This window comes from Oncorhynchus mykiss, chromosome 8 (assembly GCF_057628025.1).
Source record: "Oncorhynchus mykiss isolate SJ-2025 chromosome 8, ASM5762802v1, whole genome shotgun sequence".
Classification (NCBI taxonomy): Eukaryota; Metazoa; Chordata; class Actinopteri; order Salmoniformes; family Salmonidae; genus Oncorhynchus; species Oncorhynchus mykiss.
Window position 1 is genome coordinate 79,768,652 of NC_143029.1, and position 25,151 is coordinate 79,793,802.

Consider the following 25,151-nt stretch of genomic DNA (forward strand, 5'->3'; position numbering starts at 1 on the left):
TGAATAAGGCTCTAATGTTGCCAAAAACATTCACGCCTTGGGAAAGAAAAAGGAGCCGACTGGGAAAAAGCCATTGTCTTCAGCAGAGCTGTCACTGACTGCCACCCCTGTGACCCACAGCTAGTCCCTTCCCCGGTGTCTCCTTTCCTTCTCCGGCAATGCTGTAGAATGCTTGAAAAATAGCAGGAACTGCAAATCCAGTTTATATACACTGAACAATAATATAAATGCAAAATGTAAAGTGTTGGTCACTTGTTTCATGAGCTGAAATAAAAAATAGCAAAAACTTTCCATACATACAAAAAGCTTCTTTCTCTCAACTTTTGTGCACACAATTGTTCATATCCCTGTTTCTCCTTTGCTAAGATAATACTTCACCTGAGGTGTTGCATATCAAGAAGCTGATTAAACAGCATAATAATTATTACACAGGTGCATCTTGTGCTGGGGACAATAAAAGGCCACTTTAAAATGTGCAGTTTTGTAGCACAACACAATGTCACAAGTTTTGAGGGAGCGTGCAGTTGGCATGCTGACTGCAGGAATGTCCACCAGAGCTGTTGCCAGTGAATTTAATGTTCATTTCTGTACAATAAACTGCTTCCAACATAGTTTTAGAGAATTTGGCAGTACCTCCAGCTTCACAACCACAGACCACTTGTAACCACGCCAGTTCATGGGGGGGTGCTGAGGAGTATTTTTTGTCTATAATAAAGCCCTTTTGTGGGAAAAAAAACTCTATCTGATTGGCTGGGCCTGGCTCCCCAGTGGGTGGGCCTATGCCCTCCCAGGCCAATTTATGGTTGCACCCCTGCCCAGCCACGTGAATTCGATAGATTAGGGCCTTATGAATTTATCTCAATTGACTGATTTCCTTATATGAACTGTAACTCAGTAAAATCTTTGCGTTTATATTTTTGTTCAGTATAGCAGAAGCTACTATGCCTTGCAGGAAGTAGACTGGTTGCCAGGCAAGTTCCACTCGCAAAGGAAAACTAGCTTGAAGGAGAGTATGATCCACTGTTGAGGACTAAACTCCACGGTGAAGGAAGTTTAGTTCGCTGCGGAGAAAACGACGCAGAAGAGAAACTTCAGCGAGCTATTCCTATAATCAAACTTTCAGCAATTATTTAAAAGCAACTTGCACGTAAAGAAAGAAGCTTATATCCTGCATCAAAAATGTCAGTCGCAGGCTTCAAGAAACAATTTTACAAAGCAAGCCAGGTCAGTGAACAACTTTTTACTTCGGCAAACGTTGTTGAATGTTAGCTAGCTAAGTTCGCTGGAAAGCTAGCGACGTTAGCATTACTTGTGCAATATAGCTAACTAGTTAAATGTGCCTTTCGACAAGGAAATATCTGACCCAAATGTTTTATTTATTAGCTAAATTATTTAACGTTTACATTTGTCTAATGGCTAACTCCAGTGGTCTGAAAAGTCCTCGTAAAGTTAAATCTGCATAGCTCCAGTGAGTTGGCTATGCTAGTAGCTGTCAGTTCAGCACATAACGTTACTTTGTCGTGTCGTAATGAGATTGACACATTGTTTCAATTTACTATAAAAACAGTGTTTGAAAACAGCACCATTGTTTCGGTGTGTCATAGCAACTTTTTCTATGCAAACATAAACTAACGTTAGTGAGTTTCGTATCAGAACGTTTACATGATTCACTTTAAATACTTTCCCCCCCTCTTTCTGAGTTTAGCAAACCATTTTCTTCCTTGGAGGAAGGATTAAATCGGTGTAGATTAGAGGGGAATTAATCTAGCTGTATGTGATAAACCCTTTTCATTTGAGCTCAGGATGATCTCATTTCATGGACATTGTATTACGATAACACAGTACCAGTCAAAAGTTTGGACAACTACTCTTTCCAGGGTTTTTTAAATTTAATTTTAACATTGTAGAATAACAGTGAAGACATCAAAACTATGAAAAAAACACACATGGAATCATGTAGTAACCAAAAAAGTATTAAACAAATCAAAATATAGTTCTGATTCTTCAAAGTAGCCACCCTTTGCCTTGATGACAGCTTTGCACACTCTTGGCATTCTCTCAACCAGCTTCATGAGATAGTCTCCTGGAATAGATGTCAATTAACAGGTGTGCCTTGTTAAATTAATTTGGAGTTTCTTTCCTCCTTAATGTGTTTGAGCTAATCAGTTGTGTTGTGACATGGTAGGGGTGGTATACAGAAGATAGCCCTATTTGGTAAAAGACTGAGTCCATATTATGGTAAGAACAGGTGAAATAAGCAAAGAGAAACGACAGTCCTTCATTACTTTAAGACATGAAAGTAAATCAATCTGGAAAATTAAGAACTTTGGAAGTTTCTTCAAGTGCAGTTGCAAAAACTATCAAGCTCTATGATGAAACTGGCTCTCATGAGGACCGCCACAGGAAAGGAAGACCCAGAGTTACCTCTGCTGCAGAGGATAAGTTCATTAGTTACCAGCCTCAGAAATTGCAGCCCAAATAAATGCTTCACAGAGTTTAAGTAAGACACATCTCAATTATCGAATGCATTAATTAGGCCTTCATGGTCGAATTGCTGCAAAGAAACCACTACTAAAGGACACCAATAAGAAGATACTTTCTTGGGCCAAGAAACACGAGCAATGGACATTAGACCGGTGGAAATCTCACTCTTGGTCTGAGTCCAAATTGGGATTTTTGGTTCCAACCGCTGTGTCTTTGTGAGACGCAGAGTAGGTGAATGGATTATGTCTAGTTCCCAACGTGAAGCATGGACGAGGAGGTGTGGGGGTGCTTTGCTGGAGATGCTCTCAGGGATTTCTTTACAATTCAAGGCACACTTAACCAGCATGGCTACCACAGCATTCTGCAGTGATACACCATCCCATCTGATTTGTGCTTAGTCCCACTATAATTTTGTTTTTCAACAGTACAATGACCCAATACGCCTCCAGTCTGTGTAAGTGCTATTTGACCAAGAAGGATAGGGATGGAGTGCTGCATCAGATGACCTGGCTTCCACAATCCCCTGACCTCAACCCAATTGAGTTGGTTTGGGATGAGTTTGACCACAGAGTGAAGGAAAAGCAGCCAACAAGTGCTCAACATATGTGGGAACTCTTTCAAGACTGCTGGAAAAGCATTCCAGGTGAAGCCGGTTGAGAGAATGCCAAGAGTGTGCAAAGCTGTCATCAAGGCAAAGGGTGGCTACTTTGAAGAATCTTATATATATATATATATATATATTAATTAAACACTTGGTTAATACATGATTCCATATGTTTTCACTACTATCCATATGTTTTCACTATTATTCTACTTTGTAGAAATTAGTTAAAAAAAATAGTAACTATTGAATGAGTAGGTGTGTCAACTTTGGACTGGTACTGTATATAAGTATCTGTAGTTTGACCTATCTGTACCGCCTTCATTGTCATATCAATGTCATGAATAACAACATAGAATGCACCTCTGAAGTTACTCTCACTTGTCCGTTTATTAGGAGGGATGCAGGGAATGTTTGGTGTTTCTGGGAGGGAGATGGACATTCCATTCCCTCCAGTGCCACCACACTGGTCTCTTCCTTTCCCCCTCTCCCTTTCCCTTCACCTGTCCATCTTCATGAGAAGTGATATGTGTTTGGAGTGATTGTGCCAATTTGCAGATGAGTCCATGATTGATGGTTCCATAGCTAGGCCTACCAGCCATGGCAGGTTGTCTTCCTCACTCACACACTGATTAGCACCTACTGGCCGGATACAAACATGCTTATTACCTTTATGTGGAATGTATCGCCTGTTTCAGAAGTACTTAACATGTGTAAAGGAAACACCTGAAACTAGATTCATTACATACTGGTCTTGGGGGAAAAAAACTGTTGGGAGGTTCTCTTCTGCAATGTTCAACCAATCCAGTAAATGTGAAGGAGGAGTTAAGATAAGTGTCGCCTTGTTAACGTCCAAAAGCGGATGTTGCGTCACAGGCTCTATTTTTTTCATATCCCCTGAAAACCGGAGGCTAGGAAGTACTAGTGGTGTAACAAATAAAAGGGTTGTTATTGCATTGGATGGATCTGAGATACATTATAGCCTTTGCAGATACTACTACAATCAGCATTTGGCCACAAGTGAAGTAGTTACAGAACAGGTTGTAAATAGTCCTAAGGAAGTCATCTGACAGCTTTGAGAGGCCAATTTGAACCGTTTCTATTTGATCTTTAGTAGTAAATACTCTCGAGGCCTCCATAATTAGTGATGTAACACAATGTGTTGTGTGTGAACTGGAATGGCCTGACTGTCCCACTCACCTCACTACTATAAAATAGTCTGACTGGTTTTTGGGTAAATGAGTACTAAGGTGCCTTCGTGGGCAAGGCCTAGTCACTCTCAAACCCCTGTCATTAAATATCTCTGGGAGAAATCAGGGCGTGGGTGTCTGAGTGTACTGACCCTTATTATGAGGCCATCTGTTATGTTATAGGGGCCTGTTTTGGAAATAGGTCAGTCTATTGGTGTGTTGCTCACACAGCTGTGAGTGATTGTTGGGTGAGTTGTTCTCCTGGCTCCGGTGTGCTTTGGAATCCTGGCAATGTTGCAGTAGTGCCCAAACCGGATTCCTGGGTTGTTATTAAGCCAGGAGAACAGACTCGGTCAACAGCCTGCCGGTAACACACACTCACTTGCTCACATGGGATTATCTAATGGGATGTTCCACTAATTTGGGGCCTTTTTTGAGAAGTGTTAAAAAAAGAGCACATGTTCAACTTCATAAACACATTTTCCCATCTCGGGGTTAAAAAATAGGGATGCACGATATATATCGGTGAACATATCGGAATCGGCCGATATTAGCTTAAAAATGCCTACACCGGTATCGGCCCGATGTATAGTTTAACGCCGATTTGCAAAATCGATGTCAAAGCTGACATGCATACCAGTCTACATGACGCAACGTAAAATTTTGCACTACACTTGCAACACAGTATTCCTAACCTAGCCCACAATGTCTGCTGTGTGGATCAAGCAGTCATTTGAAAAAGTAAGAACATTTCAGCGAGACAACTCAAAAGGCGAAAAACCATTAACGCCAGAATAATGGAATTCATTGCCCTTGACAATCAACCGTTCTCTGTCGTGGGTGATGTTGGCTTTCGCGACTGATCGAGCACCGGTACACACTAACGTTACCAAGTGTGCTATTTTTCAGATGTTGCCCTACTAGACTTACACAGTAATAGCGTCACTGCTATTAGCTTCACGACATTCTATGGAACGCCGTTTAGGTCGTGTCAAAGATGCATGTCAAATAACACTATTCCACGCGTTAAATAACAGTTCTATTATAGAATGTTGTGTTCTAAATTTGCTCTTGTAAGCCAAGTGCCACCACTACTATCAGTAGCTCTATCAAAGCTGTACAAAAGTCTGCAAACACTGGCCACGAACAATGTGTTTACAATACAGCGTTGGTAATAAAGCATTATTTGTTCGGCCGCACTTCTGGGGTAGCTAGCTAGCTTTAGATTGTTACCTAGCTAGCACCAATACAATCAGCCTGAAAACAATGACCAGTAGATATTGCAGTCATTTTCATTATTCTTAGCGATGATTTAGGAATCCTTGTGTTTTAGTTAGTCACTTGTTGTTTGCCTATTGAAATTGAACTTCAGTTCATGAAAATAAATAGCTATGCAGCTACTTAACCCTGTTACCCAAAGCTAACGTTATAAGCAGCCAGCTAGCTTCATCTGGCTTGTGAGGCTCGACCAGAACGGGTTATGTGTTGTGAAGCTATCCACAATAAGGATTAGACACACTAGTGGAATTTGAGTTTTGTCTTCAAAATAAAAGTACCTCTTAAAGTAATGTAGAAGGTTACAATTGGTGGAATCATATTTAGACTAGATCATGTTAAACAAGGTTGGAATGCGAAGCAATGAACTGGGGTATCAGTCTACTTGGTGACACCCACAGAACACAACTGTGAAGAGTTTACACAAATATCTGTGTTGTAGTTTTTATCACAGGACTGTAACTGTGTGAAATCACCTCTCCAGTCAGCCTATTGTGTGTATTGACGTTCATGTTGCACTGTACAGCTTGCCCTGGGGATCAATGAAATGGGGTATTGGTCTACTCAATACCCAAGCAATTTTTTCCCAACGTCCTCCTCAGTTATCAGACTCCAAAACATCCATGCAGTATTGTTTTCCTCAGGAATAGTGTTCAATACACATAGGTTGACAGTAAATGTGGCTCAATTCAGTTGTTTCAGAGTCCCGCAATAAGAGCTTCAACGCTAATGCTATCTGGGTGTCACTGAGTAGACTGATACCCCGTGTCATTGATCCACAACCCATAGGTAAGGCTGTAGACTGAAATAAGTATGCCCCCAATGCAATTCTAAAGTATAATACATCCAGTGTGATTTGAACAGATTAACAAATAGTATTTTGTTGATTTTATATAACATTCCAACCTTGTTTAGCATAATCTATTCAATTGTGCCATAATTATACTATTTGTATTCATTTGCATCACTGTCAATTACATACTTTTATTTTGAAGGCTAACTGCAAAGTCCACTATTGTGGCTAATCCTTATTGTGGCTAGCTTCACATAGATGGGTCCGACCAACATTAATCAAATAAGAACTGCCTTATAAATGAGGGTTATTTTAGATGACAGTAACGCTAGCTAACTATAGCTACTGAAACAGATTGTTTTTCTATGTTTTGGGGGAAGAACAGTGTTTGCATCCATGAGCTAGCTAGCTTTTTTTTATGACCAGGACTGTAGGTGCGCCGGACAACTTTACCAGCGTTATAGCATACGCATCAACAAATCATTATGACATATGAAATACGAGTGATAGTGTAATCAATGTGTAATAACTACGTAAAAAAATTATGAACTCGTTAAATTATGTGACGTGCAGTCATATTCAGGTCCTGATTGGTCAACAAGCTTATTCGACACGTCAAATAGTGTTATTTGACATGTATCTTTTTTGACACGCAAAGGCCCAAACTGCGTTCCATAGAAATCCTGGTTGAGATGACTGAACAAATGAACAACGAAACAGCACAGCAGGTAAGTGAAAGGAATAGGTTTTGATAATGTTTTACTGGTAATGGGGACATGCATAAATGCCAACAAAATAACTTATTGTGTGTGTGTGTGTGTGTGTGTGTAACTTTAACTAGGCAAGTCAGTTAAGAACAAATTCTTATTTCCAATGACGGCCAAACCCAGACGACACTGGGCCAATTGTGCGCCGCCGTATGGGACTCCCAATCACCGCCAGGTGTGATGCAGCTTGGATTGAAACCAGGGACTGTAGTGATGCCTTTTGCGCTGAGATGCAGTACCTTAGACCTGCGCCCGCGTGGGTGTGTGAACACTTTAACTGTACTAGAATGCTTAAAAGGCCGCTAAAATGTTAAATATCGGTATTGTTTTTTTTGGGCAAGGAAAATATTGGTATCTGCTAAAAATGTAGTATTGGTGCACCACAAAAAAAAATGACTGTCGTAATTGCCAAATAAAGAGTGTTGAAGATTTCTTCTTAAATCAGCCATGAATCCCCTTGTAACAGGGGGAATGGAAGCATGTTGTGTGCAGCCAGGAGTGGCAATTGAATGCAAGCTTCACCCAAAAAATGAAATTAACATTTCGAGCCTGTCTAACAGGTTGACGTGTTATGTTTGGCCCACTCAGTTTTCCACCAGAAAATTGCCAAAAAGAGTAGAACCATCTGAACTGCTTTTACTCTGATTTGGCTTTCTTTTTTTTATTTTCAAATTTTATCATAAGGAATAGTTTTAACATATTGAAACAAGTTCAGTTGACGTAGCAGGGTTGACCTTAAAATGAGGGACAGATGTCAAATGAATCACTAATCACATGAAATAAAAGATAAATCTTCAGAAATCACTGTCAAAGCAACAAAATAACTAGGACTTTACAGTAACCAGGTTTCCATCCAACCTTTTTATGCGAGTAAAATACATGACAGCCCTGATGGGAACAGCAAATTTGTCGGTAAACTTTCCAAATGTTGACACAACATCACGCTAGACAAGGTAGGATCTTTTTGTTTGTAAAATTAATTATGCAAGGAATTATGTTTAAAAATGCTTTTTATGAGTAAATATTTTTTATAATAACCATATGTTGTGTGGTCCTCCCACTACGACTCGGGAAACCATGCAGTTTATTAGGCTACAGATGAAATGTTATGATGAACTTCACAGGGTGCTGAAAGTGCACGGTGATGATATGGTGTTTGGGCCTTGCACTACGACTCGGGAAACCATGCAGTTTATTAGGCTACAGATGAATTGTTATGAACGTCACAGGGTGCTGAAAGTGCACGGTGATGAGCTTGATGCTGCTTTACATTAAATATTGAGGGTCTTATTCTGGTCACATGATGAGCGATGCTTGGCTGCTGTTTGACAAATAAAAAGGATCTTGCTCTTTTGTCTGTAATAGGAATCTCATCATGTAGCCTAGGTAGCCAGCACTGTATCTGCCAGCTGTTGGTTAGAGCGCACCCGCAAAGACCAGAGTGGGCTCATTCGCTATACATAAAGAATAATTTGTACGTGACAAAACAAGTTGAAAACGCGTTTAAAAACCCATTTAACTTGTATTCAATGATTCGGTACATGGGAATTTAACCGCAAAACGTATTTTTATGTGCACCACGTCATCATGCTCGGCGTTTTATCCACAAACAAGTCAATTTGATAAACTCATCTCTGGTGGGGAAAGGAGGCATGAGGACTGCAACACGTGTTGTTCATCTTGCTACTCGGGCATTAAAATCAGTGGCCTTTTCAATTGCTACATTTTGAACCGCTGATGGGATACGGCCACATTTTAATGAACCGCTGATGGGGTACGGCCACATTTTAATGAACCGCTGATGGGGTACGGCCACATTTTAATGAACCGCTGATGGGATACGGCCACATTTTAATGAACCGCTGATGGGATACGGCCACATTTTAATGAACCGCTGATGGGGTACGGCCACATTTTAATGAACCGCTGATGGGATACGGCCACATTTTAATGAACCGCTGATGGGATACGGCCACATTTTAATGAACCGCTGATGGGATACGGCCACATTTTAATGAACCGCTGATGGGATACGGCCACATTTTAATGAACCGCGGATGGGATACGGCCACATTTTTAATGAACCGCTGATGGGATACGGCCACATTTTAATGAACCGCGGATGGGATACGGCCACATTTTAATGAACCGCGGATGGGATACGGCCACATTTTAATGAACCGCTGATGGGATACGGCCACATTTTAATGAACCGCTGACGGGATACGGCCACATTTTAATGAACCGCGGATGGGATACGGCCACATTTTAATGCACAGAAAGGAAAAACTGTGAAGCCGCTGAACTGAGTCGTATGAACACACACACCAGAAAGACATGTGGATTACATGAACACAAACACCACAAATATATTCCCACTCCCAGGCAGGCCCACCTCCTAGTTATGTCATGTAGCATAATGAGGACGACAGCTGTCAGTAGCTGGTCCTCATCATGTACCTCTTTATAGAATATCTCCTGCACCTAAAATATAAACAGTACCAGCACCCAAAATGATTACCGGAACTTATTTGAGTCCAAGTCTAGCACTGACAAGAAGTAATCAGGTAGGCCTATTTTATGTTTCCACAAGATCAGAGCATGACATTTCTCCCTTTCATGTGTGGTTACTGAAAGGGAGAGCGCTGGAAAGATTGTTCAAATACATTGAGGAACTATTTATCTTTTTCAATGGAAGTAAAAACATACTTTTTTTGTTTCCTGTTTTGAGGTGAAAACATTATTTTGAGATGCTCCACATGTCATTAGTGGTGGTGTGTTAAGCCAATCAGAAATAGTATCAGATCCCCAAATGGGCACATTTATATACCTACATTAGAGAGCAGACCAGGTAGCCTATAAGCTTAATCAATATTGACAGGAGCGCTCCAAACAAAAGACAATGACTAAATTGAATTGACAAAACTCCTAAATGGTATGAAATAAACTAAAACTTGTTTCTCACAAGTGTTGCATTTGGTTGTGCGCTATGCACAATGAGAACGGTAAAAGGAATAATAATATATTGAATGCATTAACAGAAAATACCTTAACCAAACAAACATTGTAGATTACAAATGATAAGAATCCACAATTGGTCATACCCTCAATATGGATCCACTGGCCACAGTTTCACATCAAGCATAAATTGGCTTTTAGTCTAGGCCTCCGCAATGGATTAGTTCACTGAGATAGGTGTGTGTGTATGTATATATCTCTCACACACTAACGTTCAAAAGTTTTTGGGTCACTTAGAAATGTCCTTGTTTTTTAAAGAAAATTGTTTGTTTTTTTGTCCCTTGTCCCACTCCCTTCACAGAACAGTGCAAACTGGCTCTAACGAGAATGGAAAGGGAGGGAGGCCCTGGTGCACAACTGAGCAAAGGGACAAGTACATTAGAAGACCAGCATCCCAGAGTCCCCTCTTCACTGTTTACATTGAGACTGGTGTTTTGCGGGGTACTATTTAATGAAGCTGCCTGTTTCTTAAACTAGATACTAATGTACTTAGTCCTCTTGCTCAGTTGTGCACCGGGGCCTCCCACTCTTTATATTCTGGTTAGAGCCAGTTTGCACTGTTCAGTGAGGGAGTAGTACACAGCGTTGTACGAGATCTTCAGTTTCTTGGCAATTTCTCGCATGGAATAACCTTAATTTCTCCGAACAAGAGTAGACTGACGAGTTTCAGTAGACATTTCTGTGTTTCTGGCCATTTTGAGCCTGTAATCGAACCCACAAATGATGATGCTCCAGAAACTCAACTAGTCTGAAGAAGGCCAGTTTTATCGCTTTAAACAGCACAACAGTTTTCAGCTGTGCTAAAAATTGCAAAAGGGTTTTCTAATGATCAATTAGCCATTTTAAAGTAATAAACTTGAATTAGCTAACACAACGTGCCCTTGGAACACAGGAGTGACGGTTGCTGATAATGGGACTCTGTACGCCTATGTAGATATTCCATAAAAAATCTGCCGTTTCCAGCTACAATCGTCATTTACAACGTTAACAATGTCTACGCTGTATTTCTGATCAATTTGATGTTATTTTAATGGTAAAAAATGAGATTTTTCTTTCAAAAACTGACATTTCTAAGTGACCCCAAACGTTTGAACGGTAATTAATATTAATGCTGCAAAAAAAAGAACCGTCCACACAGTCAACTGGGTTTATTTTCAGCAAACGTAACACATATTTGTATGAACATAAGATTCAACAACTGAGACATAAACTGAACAAGTTCCACAGACATGTGACTAACAGAAATTGAATAATGTGTCCCTGAACAAAGGGGGGGGGGGGGGGGGTCAAAAGTAACAGTATCTGGTGTGGCCATCAGCTGCATTAAGTACTGCAGTGCATCTCCTCATGGACTGCACCAGATTTGCCAGTTCTTGCTGTGAGATGTTACCCCACTTCCACCATTGCACCTGCAAGTTCCCGGACATTTCTAAGGGGAATGGCCCTAGCCCTCATCCTCCAATCCAACATGTCCCAGATGTGCTCAATGGGATTGAGATCCGGTCTCTTCGCTGGCCATGGCATAACACTAACATTCCTGTATTGCAGAAAATCATGCACAGAACGAGCAGTATGGCTGGTGGCATTGTCATGCTGGAGGGTCATGTCAGGATGAGCCTGCAGGAAGGGTACCACATGAGGGAGGAAGATGTCTTTCCTGTAACGCACAACGTTGTGATTGCCTGCAATGACAACAAGCTCAGTCCGATGATACTGTGACACACCGCCCCAGACCATGACTGACCTCCCACCTCCAAATCGATCCTGCTCCAGAGTAACGCGATAAACGCGAATCCGATCATCACCCCTGGTGAGACAAAACCGCGACTCGTCAGTGAAGAGCATTTTTGCCAGTCCTGTCTGGTCCAGCGACGGTGGGTTTGTGCCAATAGGCGACGTTGTTGCCGGTGATGTCTGATGAGGACCTGCCTTACAACATGCCTACAAGCCCTCAGTTCAGCCTCTCTCAGCCAATTGCAGACAGTCTGAGCACTGATGGAGGGATTGTGCGTTCCAGGTGTATCTCGGGCAGTTGTTGTTGCTATCCTGTACCTGTCCCGCAGGTGTGGAGTTCAGATGTACCGATCCTGTGCAGGTGTTGTTACACGTGGTCTGCCAATGCGAGGACGATCAGCTGTCCGTCCTGTCTCCCTGTAGTGCGGTCTTATGCGTCTCACAGTACGAACATTGCAATTTTTTGCCCTGGCCTGCAGTCCTCATGCCTCCTTGCAGCATGCCTAAGGCACTTTCACGGGGATGAGCAGGGACCCTGGTCTTCTCTCTTTTGGTGTTTTTCAGAGTCAGTAGAAAGGCCTCTTTAGTGTCCTAAGTTTTCATAACTGTGACCTTAATTGCCTACTGTCTGTAACCTGTTAGTGTCTTAACGACTGTTCCACAGGTGCATGTTCATTAACTATTTGTGGTTCATTGAACAAGCATGGGAAAATGGTGTTTAAACCCTTTACAATGAAGATCTGTGAAGTTATTTGGATTTGTATGAGGTATCTTTGAAAGACAGGGTCCTGAAAAAGGGATGTTTATTTATTTTTTTGCTGAGTGTATTCTAATGCTCGACTACAAAAAAAAATCTTGGTCGACCAAAAGCCTATCGACCGAACAATCGACCTGCCGACTAATTGGGGTCAGCCCTAACAAAATCGCAATAAAATAAAATTGTTCTCCATCACGAGGTCCATGCATCATTTCACTTCTATATGCTACTGTTCTGTTTGAATTAAGAACGGCTTTGTTGTCCTGTGCAGAAAGCATGTAAAAGACTTGAACTTATTATTCTCCTTTTGTAGATGGTCAGTGAGAAGGTTGGAGGTGCAGAGGGAACCAAGCTGGATGAAGACTTCAAAGATCTGGAGAAGGTAAGTGATCTCTCCCCAACACAAAAAAACATACACTCCTATTAACTTAAGATTGGATTTTCCTATCGCTCCATTTTGTCAGAGTAGATTGTGCATTCGCTGTCTCTCCTTCTTCCCTTCCTCACAGAGGGCAGATGTGACCAGTAAAGCGGTGGTGGATGTCATCTCTAAAACATCGGAGTACCTGCAGCCCAACCCAGCGTCCAGGGCCAAGCTGACCATGCTGAACACAGTGTCTAAGATGCGGGGCCAGGTGAAGAGCCCTGGCTATCCCCAGGCTGAGGGGCTGCTGGGGGAGAGCATGGCCAAGTTCGGACGAGAGATGGGAGAGGACACCAACTTTGGTAAGAAAGAGAGTGATTTCATAAACTACCATAAGCTTTATTTTACCTTTGTGCCCTAGCCTTTGGCTCTCAGAATATTGAATTCCAGGTGCGTTTGTATGTGAAGTAGGGACCACGTACTCGACCGAAGAACCTTGTCCTTTATTGTGGCCGGTGAGGGGATTGTGTGCTCACTCTCATGTAACTGTCTTTGTCCTGTAGGTGGCGCCCTGGTGGACGTGGGTGAGTCCATGAAGAGGCTTGCTGAGGTCAAAGATTCCCTGGACATCGATGTCAAACAGAACTTTATCGATCCACTGCAGGCCGTCGTCGACAAGGACATCAAAGACATCCAGGTAGAGACCTAGAATGAGATGAATAAGGGATTCTCAACTCTCCCTCAACGTTACACATTTTATTTTCTAACCCTTCACAATCAACTAATTGAGGACTCTCTCCTCCCTCCACAGCACCATCTGAAGAAGTTGGAAGGCAGGCGTCTGGACTACGATTATAAGAAGAAACGCCAGGGGAAGATCCCAGACGAGGAGCTGAGATCAGCCCTGGAGAAGTTCCACGAGTCCAAAGAGATGGCAGAGAGCTCCATGCACAACCTGCTGGAGACTGATGTGAGACTTATCTCAGGAGTCAAGGGTTAGAGTTGAAGGATCTGGGGAATAATGCCAGAGATGGACAGCAACAATCAATCTCATTTTATTCGTATGGTGCTTCTTGCAAATCTGTTTAGTTAAGAAGAAAGAGGCTATTTTCCATTGGTTGGCTGGGTAGAAGTTCAGAATTCAGGCTTCATACTCCCAAACCATAATACCCAGTAGGGGCTTCAACATCTGGCATTGGCATTAGCAGTAGCACTGGCGCTAGCATTGGCAACAATGTTAGCATTAGCGTTGATGAGTATTTCAGGACCAATATGCAGTCAGCTTGCCACGACTCCATAGCTAGTGAGTGGAACAGTTATGTAATATCACAGCAATGCGTATTAGGTGACGATTCTAGTTTTCCACTTTGACTCTGCAACCTAAGAACGTGCCAAACCTGTCTTAGATGGCCTGTCTCTGGTAATGACCTTTTATTTCATCAGATGAGGAGTACAACATGTGTTAGTGCCATGTAAGTGGCGTGTCAATCTGAAACAAAGCAGTTTCGAGAGTCGGGAAATTGACCTCGGGGTGGTGAGGGGGGAGAACAAAAGTGTAAATTAACCATAGTACTGGCGTTTCTAGTCCAGCCCCCTGGTAATGGCGTTTCTAGTCCAGCCCCCAGGTAATGGCGTTTCTAGTCCAGCCCCCTGGTAATGTCGTTTCTAGTCCAGCCCCCCCCGGTAATGGCGTTTCTAGTCCAGCCCCCCCGGTAATGGCGTTTCTAGTCCAGCCCCCCAGGTAATGGCGTTTCTAGTCTAGCCTCCTGGTAATGGCGTTTCTAGTCCAGCCCCCTGGTAATGGCGTTTCTAGTCCAGCCCCCCCGGTAATGGCGTTTCTAGTCCAGCCCCCCCGGTAATGGCGTTTCTAGTCCAGCCTCCCTGGTAATGGCGTTTCTAGTCCAGCCTCCCGGTAATGGCGTTTCTAGTCTAGCCTCCTGGTAATGGCGTTTCTAGTCCAGCCTCCCCGGTAATGGCGTTTCTAGTCCAGCCCCCCTGGTAATGGCGTTTCTAGTCCAGCCTCCCTGGTAATGGCGTTTCTAGTCCAGCCTCCCGGTAATGGCGTTTCTAGTCCAGCCTCCTGGTAATGGCGTTTCTAGTCCAGCCTCCCTGGTAATGGCGTTTCTAGTCCAGCCTCCCGGTAATGGCGTTTCTAGTCTAGCCTCCTGGTAATGGCGTTTCTAGTCCAGCCCCCCCGGTAATGGCGTTTCTAGTCCAGCCCCCCCGGTAATGGTGTTTCTAGTCCAGCCCCCCCGGTAATGGCGTTTCTAGTCCAGCCTCCCGGTAATGGCGTTTCTAGTCCAGCCTCCCGGTAATGGCGTTTCTAGTCCAGCCTCCCGGTAATGGCGTTTCTAGTCCAGCCTCCCGGTAATGGCGTTTCTAGTCCAGCCTCCCGGTAATGGCGTTTCTAGTCCAGCCACCCCGGTAATGGCGTTTCTAGTCCAGCCCCCCAGGTAATGGCGTTTCTAGTCCAGCCCCCCCGGTAATGGCGTTTCTAGTCCAGCCCCCCCGGTAATGGCGTTTCTAGTCCAGCCCCCCCGGTAATGGCGTTTCTAGTCCAGCCCCCCCGGTAATGCCGTTTCTAGTCCAGCCCCCCCGGTAATGCCGTTTCTAGTCTAGCCCCCCTGGTAATGGCGTTTCTAGTCCAGCCCCCCTGGTAATGGCGTTTCTAGTCCAGCCCCCCCGGTAATGGCGTTTCTAGTCCAGCTCCCCCGGTAATGGCGTTTCTAGTCCAGCCCCCCCGGTAATGGCGTTTCTAGTCCAGCCCCCCCGGTACTGGTGTTTCTAGTCTAGCCCCCCCGGTAATGGCGTTTCTAGTCTAGCCTCCCAGGTAATGGCGTTTCTAGTCCAGCCCCCCTGGTAATGGCGTTTCTAGTCCAGCCCCCCTGGTAATGGCGTTTCTAGTCCAGCCCCCCTGGTAATGGCGTTTCTAGTCCAGCCCCCCTGGTAATGGCGTTTCTAGTCCAGCCCCCCTGGTAATGGCGTTTCTAGTCCAGCCCCCCTGGTAATGGCGTTTCTAGTCCATCCTCCCGGTAATGGCGTTTCTAGTCCAGCCCCCCAGGTAATGGCGTTTCTAGTCCATCCTCCCGGTAATGGCGTTTCTAGTCCAGCCCCCCTGGTAATGGCGTTTCTAGTCCAGCCCCCCCGGTAATGGCGTTTCTAGTCCATCCTCCCGGTAATGGCGTTTCTAGTCCAGCCCCCCTGGTAATGGCGTTTCTAGTCCAGCCCCCCTGGTAATGGCGTTTCTAGTCCAGCCCCCCTGGTAATGGCGTTTCTAGTCCATCCTCCCGGTAATGGCGTTTCTAGTCCAGCCCCCCAGGTAATGGCGTTTCTAGTCCATCCTCCCGGTAATGGCGTTTCTAGTCCAGCCCCCCTGGTAATGGCGTTTCTAGTCCAGCCCCTCTGGTAATGGCGTTTCTAGTCCAGCCCCCCAGGTAATGGCATTTCTAGTCCATCCTCCCGGTAATGGCGTTTCTAGTCCAGCCCCCCTGGTTTTGATGAATCTGACTGGTCTCTGTGCTTGTCTCTAGGTAGAGCAGGTGAGTCAGATGGCTTCTCTGGTCGAGTCACAACTGCAGTATCACAAACAGGCTGTGCAGATTCTGGAGGAGCTGACTGACAAACTCCGAGACAGGTAGGTCAGCTGTGTGTGTGGACTTCTACAATTCAGTTGAAGCTGTTTGTGTTGGTTGTCGTTGTGTGTATCTGTGTGTATTTACATGTGACTGATTCATCCCCTCTGCTGTGTGTATCAGGGTGAACGAGGCCCAGTCTCGCCCCAGGCGTGAGTACACTCCAAAACCCAAAGCCTCCTTTGACTACGAAGAGCAGGAGCATTCAAATGGAGAGTACTCCCCCTCCGCCAACCCCCCTTCATACTCCTCAGGTAAGACTGGCACTTAGCTGTGTGTGTGCCTCTGTGTGTTTCTGTATGCATCTCTCTATTGTAGTCTTGTCTCACCAGCCCAAAACTGATCTTTCTCTATGTATAAACCCCCCCCTCCCCATAGACTTCACGTCCTTCCACAGAACACGGTCCATGAAGAACAGTCGACACTGTGAGTGTGAGAGAGTCTGTGATTGAGGTTAAAAGAGTGGCAATTAACATGGTACTTAATCGACTCACTTCATTTCAGGAGAGTTTTACTAACATGGAATGGTGTGTGTGGGAAGCTTTAACCCCTTACTGCAGCCAACTCACTTCACTTCATTGTTGCAGCAATTCTGACATTTTTTTTCTCCCCAATTTCATGGTTTCCAATTGGTAGTTAGTCTTGTCCCATCGCTGCTACACGACCCTGCCAAGCCACACTGCTTCTTGACGCAATGCCCGGAAGCCAGCCGCACCAATGTGTCGGAGGAAACACTGTACACCTGGCAACCGTGTCAACATGCAGGCGCCCGGCCCGCCACAGGAGTTGCTAGAGCGCGATGGGACAAGGACAAACCCTCCCCTAACCCGGACGACGCTGGGCCAATTGTGCTCCGCCGAATGGGTCTCCCGGTCACAGCCGGCTGCGACACAGCCTGGGATCAAACTTGGGTCTGTAGTGACGCTTCTAGCACTGCGATGCAGTACCTTAGACCGCTGCGCCCCACGGGAGGCAATTATGACATTTTGCATGGCAAAATGCTAATATTTTTTTCAAATGACTTGCGAAAATACGCTGACGAGCGAAAAAGTTTGTTGACTTATGGCTTGATTGAACCATATTATGCAGTAAATGTGCAGTAATTGGTTGATTTTTGCAAGCCCTCTTTTTGTACTGTGATGATGGGTCAGTTTTGTGTGAAAATATTGCTGTGGTTTGACTGTTTAATTGCGGAACTAGTGCAGTGATTGGTCAACAGAATCCTGGAGGGACTAAACTGGTAACGGGTAACGTCTCCCTTCAACCCTGTGAGCGCAGCGGTTTGGACGTTTATGAAGTGTTCTGGTCCCTTTCCTGCCTCTCACTTTGAAAAGCAAAGCTGCTGAATCCGTTTCAGAAGAATGTCAAATTAAAGTTTATTTTCTCTCTTTCCGTCTTCAACACATTCTTCCCTTTCCTTCTCCCCAGCCTCTGAGCCGTGCGCTAAGGCCCTTTATGACTTCGAGCCAGAGAACGAGGGTGAGCTGGGCTTCTGCGAGGGCGACATCATCATGCTGACCAACCGCATCGACGAGAACTGGTTGGAGGGCACTATCCGCGGCCAATCAGGATTCTTCCCCAACAACTATGTGGAAGTGGTGGTGCCCCTGTAACACTGACAGAACAAGGGGAGGGATGAGGAGCTGGAGGGAGGGGGAAGATGAGGGAAGGAAGGGAGGGGGGGGGGGGCTGAGGAGATGAGGGAGGACAGCGGTAGATGACGGGGGGGGGGCGCGCATCTCAAGTCTAAAATGACTTCCTCCTGTTGATGATCACTGATCTAAATAAAGCAGGACAAGGAAATATCGGTGTAAGAAAATAAAATGAGAGGTCACCTTAGATTGAGATTCACCTAATGATGGATGGATAGAAAAAGTGGGAGGAAGATGTTGATGGAGAGAAAGGTTAGCACAAGGAATGTGTATCTTTGTTTTCATTCTCTGTACACTACACCTCTCTTACCGGGACATATGGAGACGGGGTTACTAGAGGAGATGTTTGTCATTATGGGTGACCTGTACCCATGAACACTACCAGAAGTGTGCTTTAAGCAGACCTAGAAAAAAACCTGCAACAAAATTATCTTGAAATTGTTACCTTTAATCACCTATTTACACCTATTATAGCCCCTTAATTCTAGGGAAAATGGTTAAATATGTTTTGTTCTTCCACAATTGGGAATCTTTGCATGAAAATCTGGTTAATTTTAATGCACACTCTTTTTCTTATATAAAAACACAAAATCCATACACACCAATTATTTTCCTCCCTGGCATGGAGAGTTAGATCTTGGCTTTAGCTGTCCTATGCTGCCCTCTGGTGGTCTAAGCCTGTTATACCTTCAGGACTAGGATCAAGTTGCCCTGAGACTGATGTAAGATCAGTTTAGTATGTTTCCCACTTATGGTTAAGGTTAGGATGTACGAACTGTAAGCTGATCCTAGAACTGTGCCCAGGGGCTAGTCCTGCATGGACCTCAGTGCTGATTTTAGTTTATTTTCTGGTCCTTTTTCTAATTCATCCCATACCTGGTAAATGTGATTGTTCAGCTTTTCTCTGGGTCTAAACTTACGTGAAGAGTTGGCCTGTTTGCTTACCTATTTCTACTAAAGCCAACGTCGCCATTTCCTTGGCAAGGCAAATATATGGTGTTGTTGGAAACAGTTGGGCACCTAGGCTAGTAAATAACTGTAGGCCAGGTATACTATGTCTCTAAACACTATAACACTATCTCCGTTTAGTACTGTTACGGCTGCAAGGCTGCCTTCCATTGACTGGGAAGATCTCAATTGCTTTCTCCTCATCTCCTGCTCAAACCCATTGGATGAGAAAGCCAGCCGGTCTGTCCCCTCTGACCTTTTCTTCCAGTGGGTTTTGAGAAAAAGTAGTATGCAATTGAGGTCTTCCTTTTGCCTGCTATACCCCTTTGCCTCCCTCTTCTGTCTCTTATTTTTGCTAACTCTTAGGGAAACGTTCCATTGCCCACCCAAGTGCTTTGTTCTGTTTGTGTTGTTCTAACTTAGATTTGAAGCCATCTGCTCCTTCTGGCTTAACCCTGTGTGCCTGAGGGCTGAAGCCAAAGTAACAGTGTAGAGTGACCTCCTATTATTCACTTGCTACAGTCAGTAGCAATACAGTGTGTTAGTGGTTCTTGGATCAGCTGTTTTAACACCCGCAATCGCTAATAACCCATCCGCAACCTCCTGACTGTGATAAAGTGAACGTCCGAGGCCCGACCCTAAACCGCAAATATAGAAAATGCATTATAGGCTAGTCAGACTACAGGAATATTTTTTGGGACCGAGGGTGCAGGGACTTGTTTTTGGACCGAGGGTGCAGGGACTTGTTTTTGCCTTATTTAGACATGTTTCTGCTTATGATTTCTGACATTTTGGAAGGCTATTTGTTAGTCAACTTGTCTATAATTTATATATATATATATATATATATATATATATATATATATATATATATATATATATATATATATATATATATATATATAAATACAGCTTCTCTTCTGTCATATGTTGCCCTAGAATACTAACTAAACCCTTGCTTTCTAGAATGTCATAAATCAATAGAATGAATGCTTCAATCTCGTTAACATCGGTAAAGTTTCACGGAGCAAAGACGTTTAGGGATTGGAGAGAGAATGCAATAACAAAACATTTGATATTTTTTACAGTTTTATGTGCAAGATTCCCAAATTACATCAGTTTGACTAGGAAATAGAAAGCTGTGAACGAGGTTCAGTTCGGCTTGGATGCAAATTATGTGGTTTGAAATTGTAGCATTCACATTCTCTCAAGATGCTGGGGGAAAAAATCATTTCTCCAGTCCTGTTCCCAAGTCCACATATTTCCTACATTTAGTGTATAATTTTACTGCAAGACATGCTTAATTCTGCAGGAGTTCATATTAAGTATGAGGTTATAGACCTGCACACAGTCAGTGTCCAGATTTCAGTTTCCATCTAACCCATCTGAACAGCAGGCTACAGTTCCCTTCTGGCCCTCCCTTCTCTTTATTTTCAACCCTCCTTTTGTAGCTTTTCTCTTATTGAAACTCCAACATAGTCCTTTTTGCCTCCATGGATTGATTTTTTTTCTGCCTGTTCCTAAAAGTGATTTGTGTATAGGCTAGTTGCCGTGCGTACAGGTAGGCCCTAAAGTTTAGGCTTATGCACTAATGCCAGATAGCCTAAGATACTGAAAGAAATACCTCAATGTAGCCTAAAGATATAAATTGCACAAGAATGATACATTTATGGATTTTTTTAAGGTATTATTTTCTCTTTATTCAACCCACCCGCCTACAACCTGCCCTTCATCCACACAATATCTAATGGCCCTAAACCCATCCCTTCAGAGGATATAACTGCAGGGACTGTTCCATCCAACCCGCTGCCAAAAGGGGATTTGAAAGAAGGGTTGTTTTTGTATTTACACGTGTCACCCCATGGTGTGGGTGGGTGGGAGAGACAGGAAATAGTACTGTATATGACCATGGACTTTTAGTCTTTCTGGGTGTGTCAATTCAAGCTACGCCTTTTTTTACCCAGAGCCTCAGAACTGTGATGAGCCCTACCCACAGCCGATAACTGTCTACCCTCGTTATCTAGTTACTACACTCCTTCACGGCACCCGTGGAATTGTAACCGGAACAGACGCATTGTTTTTATGTCGAAATAGAAACAGGACAGCTTATACCCTACCCCCACTCACTGGCTATCTGCCCCCATTCCGCTGCCCCCTCGCCTCCTACCCCTCTCACACCTGCCCCTGTTCTCCCATTTTCATCCCTAAACCCCCTTCTGACATCTCTTAATCCTCCCCCTCAAACACTACTACCATCCACTCCTTCCCTAGAACATGCAGCTCTACCAAAAAAAATTACTATCCTATGTGCATAAACTAAACACGTTCCTCCTAACTTAATGTTTACATGTCTCTTGGGCTATATTTGTTGTGTTAACATGGGTTTTAGTGCCTCTGTAGGTGATTAATGTTCAGGTGTGGGTTACCACATCCCATTAGCCTAAATAAAAGGAACTGGGGGGGGCTCCAGTTGTCTAAGTACCTTGTTTACCGGTGTCTATGAGTAATGTAACAAAAGGCTCAGATCAAGCATGTCCGTTTTTGCGGACTGGTGTCGTTGTCTTCAACTATTCTAATGCCGTTGGTGACAATCTATTTATGTTTTTCACACTACATTCGAAGATGGGTATTTCTACCAAATCCCACAGGAGTATCATATTATTTTGATATTACGAGTATTATCTTAATAGCAGCTTTATTTTAATATACAGAATCATTTTGTGAAGTGTCCATTGTAAATTGCTCGTTGCCTGCATGTGTCTATAGGTTATGTGTCTTGCTTCAGCGATGATGCCTTATTTTGAGGCTCTGTGTTTTTGGTCATTTACGCTCTCTGTGGATGGATGTTTGAACCAAGGCAGGATTATCTTTATGTGGATTCTTTTATCTTTGTATTGTCATTTATTGTATATTTTTGGGGAATGTTGTCCGATCGCTTCTTAAATAAATATGAAGGAAAGTGAAGTGGCCCTCCGTCTGCTGGATGTGTCTTCAGGGGGATGTGAATGATACCTTCATTTACATATAAATTACAATTTCCAGAGAAGTCTCTTTCATATTCTTTCATTGTAGTTGTCTATTGTACACCCATTTTCATTTACATGCTCCTGTAGGTAGCTAAAATTAATAGGACAATCTAATCAGTGGTTTTAAAAAAACAAGTCAGTTGTGAAAAATACATTGTTCAGGCTTTGAAATACATTTCCAAGCAGGTGTGTTATAATATTCAAGCAATAGATGTCACAACCAATCGCTCAACCTACTGAAGAAGCCTAACTGAATCAATCAATGCAAACTGCACAATAAACCACATGACATCTCCTATACTGACTGACACGTCCTATTCTGACTGACACGTCCATCATAAGGATGTGCACGACAGACAGTTTTTGGCTGATATCCATGGCATTCTCATAAAAGGAAGGCGTGCCCTTTTCGGTTTGCCCAGCCAGTCAGCTATACTCATGGCTGCTACACCTAAGAAACAGCACTAGGGGTCGAGGGAACCAGGGCGCAGCTCCCGCCTTGCTACTACAAAGGATACTTGGAAAAACGGGCCCGAATGAAAAGGTTGGTGCGTTGCATTGCATGCTGTGATAAAGTGTCACCCATTAGTGAGGTCGGCACTGATTGTTGGGAAATTAGGCCTGGCTAGCAGTTTGTGTTCCAATTCACCCCAAAGGTGTTCAATGAGGTTGAGGTCAGGGCTCTGTACGGGCCAGTCAAGTTCTTCCACACCAACCTCGACAAACCATTCTTTATGGACCTCGCTTTGTGCACGGGGGCATTGACATGCTGAAACAGGAAAGGGCATTCCCCAAACTGTTGCCACAAAGTTGGAAGCATAGAATCGTCTAGAATGCAATTGTATGCTGTAACATTAAGATTTCCCTTCACTGGAACTAAGGGACCAGAACCATGACAAACAGCCCCAGACTATTACTCCTCCTCCTCCAAACTTTACAGTTGGTACTGTGCATTGCGGCAGGTAGCGTTCTCCTGGCATACACCAAACCCAGATTTGTCTATCGGACTGCCAGATGGTGAAGCATGATTCATCACTCCAGAGAACGCGTTTCCAGAGTCCAATGGCGGCGAGCTTTACACCACTCCAGCCAACACTTAGCATTACTCATGGTGATCTTAGGCTTGTGTGCGGCTGCTTGGCCATGGAAACCCATTTCTTGATGCTACTGACGAAGAGTTCCTGTACTGACATTGCTTCCAGCGGCAGTTTGTAAATCCGTACTGAGTGTTGCAACTGAGGACGCTTCAGCACTCGGCTGTCCCGTTCACAATAATAGCACTTACAGTTAACCTGGGCAGCTCTAGCTGGGCAGAAATTCAATGAACTGACTTCTCGGGAAGATGGCATCCTATGAAGGTGCCACGTTAAAAGTTACTGAGCTCTTCAGTAAGGCCATTCTACTGCCAATGTTTGTCTATGGAAATTGCATGACTGTGCTCAATTGTATACACCTGTCAGCAACGGGTGTGGCTGAAATAGCCGAATCCATTCATTTGAAGGGGTGTCCACATACTGTGGTGTACTTCACTTGCTTCTTACTCAGGAGTGATTGTTATTAAAGTAGACTGAACTGGAGTCCAAATTAATTAAGCGCCTAAGCATACCACTATTACCCTAGGGTTGGACCAATGACTGTACAGTTGGACACTGAACTAGATTGGATAACACTACAGAAATGGCCCAGTGATTGTAGCCGAGTCAAGGCAGGATCTGTCATTATGTCAATAACAACAAAGAATGTACAGGCAGGCCTATTTTATAGACCAGGGATGGGCAACTTTGATGGGGGTGGGGGCCACAAAAAATGTTAACTCATCAGGAGGGGGCGCATTTGCTCGCCGGCCTGTGTACCCACATTACTTTTTTAAATTTCATTTCAGTTCATTTCGTGCAATGACATTTTTTTGCCATGGGGCTGGAGAAAATGTTGCTGTTTTTAAAGCAAGTTTGCTGCAATTCAACACATTTTGCCATGGGGCGGCGAGAAGATTTTGCCATTTTATAACTCATTTCCTGCAATTATACTCATTTTGCCATGGGTCGGAGAGGTTATTGAGCTGTTTTACAGATAATTTCCTTCAATTGTACACATTTTGCCTTAGGGTGTAGAGAAATGTTAGTCAGTCTCACTCAGATATATTAAAAACTGCTAACAAGATCAATGGGGTTCCCCAGGCTGGTAATTAACCATGATTACTAACTTAGTCTAGCGGCCAGATAACTTACCAATCTAAAAAAAAAATTGACAGCTGTCAATGTTCAGCTCACCATTCTGACTGAATGTCACAAGCATTCCTGACCTTTGAACTGTCATTGGAAATGCAATGAACATGTGCCTGTAAGAGGAGGATCTGTCACTTCTTGTTGCCTATGCTTGAATATAACTGTCCCTGAGGCATTGTCATTTTTAGTCTATTCATCCTTTTTTCCTAGAATCCAAGAGCCTTTTCCTTTACACAGTAGCGAGTCTAAATGACCTTACTAGTGAATTGATTGTAGAAATGCTTTTAATATGGCCATCTCTATCTCTGAGAGATGGTGCCACTGTGCTATGGTGTTTTGGAGATGAGCGAAGCATGGTGTTGTCAGTGGCTGCGGTTTAATAACACTGCCTGGCCACAGCTTGGAGGGAGGTAACGCCAGATGTTTGGGACTGGGGTTCAGGTGCACTTTATCGAATGGAGGATCACATGCCCACGGATTGACAACAGCTGTGGTGCAGAATCATCCCCTGGGATCATTATAGATCCCCAGATTGGAGGTGTCATAATACCCATAAAACCTAGCGGTCAAACAGGGAATGGTTCAAATCGTTTTTCCGCCATTCATTTTTCCAATAGGGGATTAAAGAAACACTTCAAATACGGGCTGTTGTGTAGGCTTACCCTGGCGTGACGTTTTGATAACG

At 43.8% G+C, this 25,151-nt stretch overlaps 1 protein-coding gene across 4 annotated transcripts; it reads left to right on the forward strand.

Annotated features, from left to right (window-relative positions):
* Positions 1-761: 761 nt before the first annotated feature.
* Positions 762-22,261, forward strand: LOC110530683 (endophilin-A2). Of its 4 annotated transcripts, none has more exons than XM_036986340.2 (9): positions 780-1,224; positions 12,933-13,001; positions 13,129-13,345; positions 13,547-13,680; positions 13,795-13,953; positions 16,514-16,617; positions 16,739-16,869; positions 16,994-17,041; positions 18,044-18,418. In XM_036986340.2, the coding sequence occupies exons 1-9, from the start codon at positions 1,180-1,182 to the stop codon at positions 18,226-18,228; spliced, it is 1,092 nt and encodes a 363-aa protein (XP_036842235.1). In that variant the 5' UTR covers positions 780-1,179; the 3' UTR covers positions 18,229-18,418. The 4 variants fall into 4 exon arrangements, with proteins under 4 accessions (XP_036842236.1, XP_036842235.1, XP_090039276.1 ...); XM_090183150.1 differs by lacking the exon at positions 780-1,224 and adding an exon at positions 6,984-7,071; XM_036986341.2 differs by lacking the exon at positions 16,994-17,041 and having other exon boundaries at positions 762-1,224; positions 18,044-22,261.
* The last annotated feature ends 2,890 nt before the right edge of the window (positions 22,262-25,151 follow it).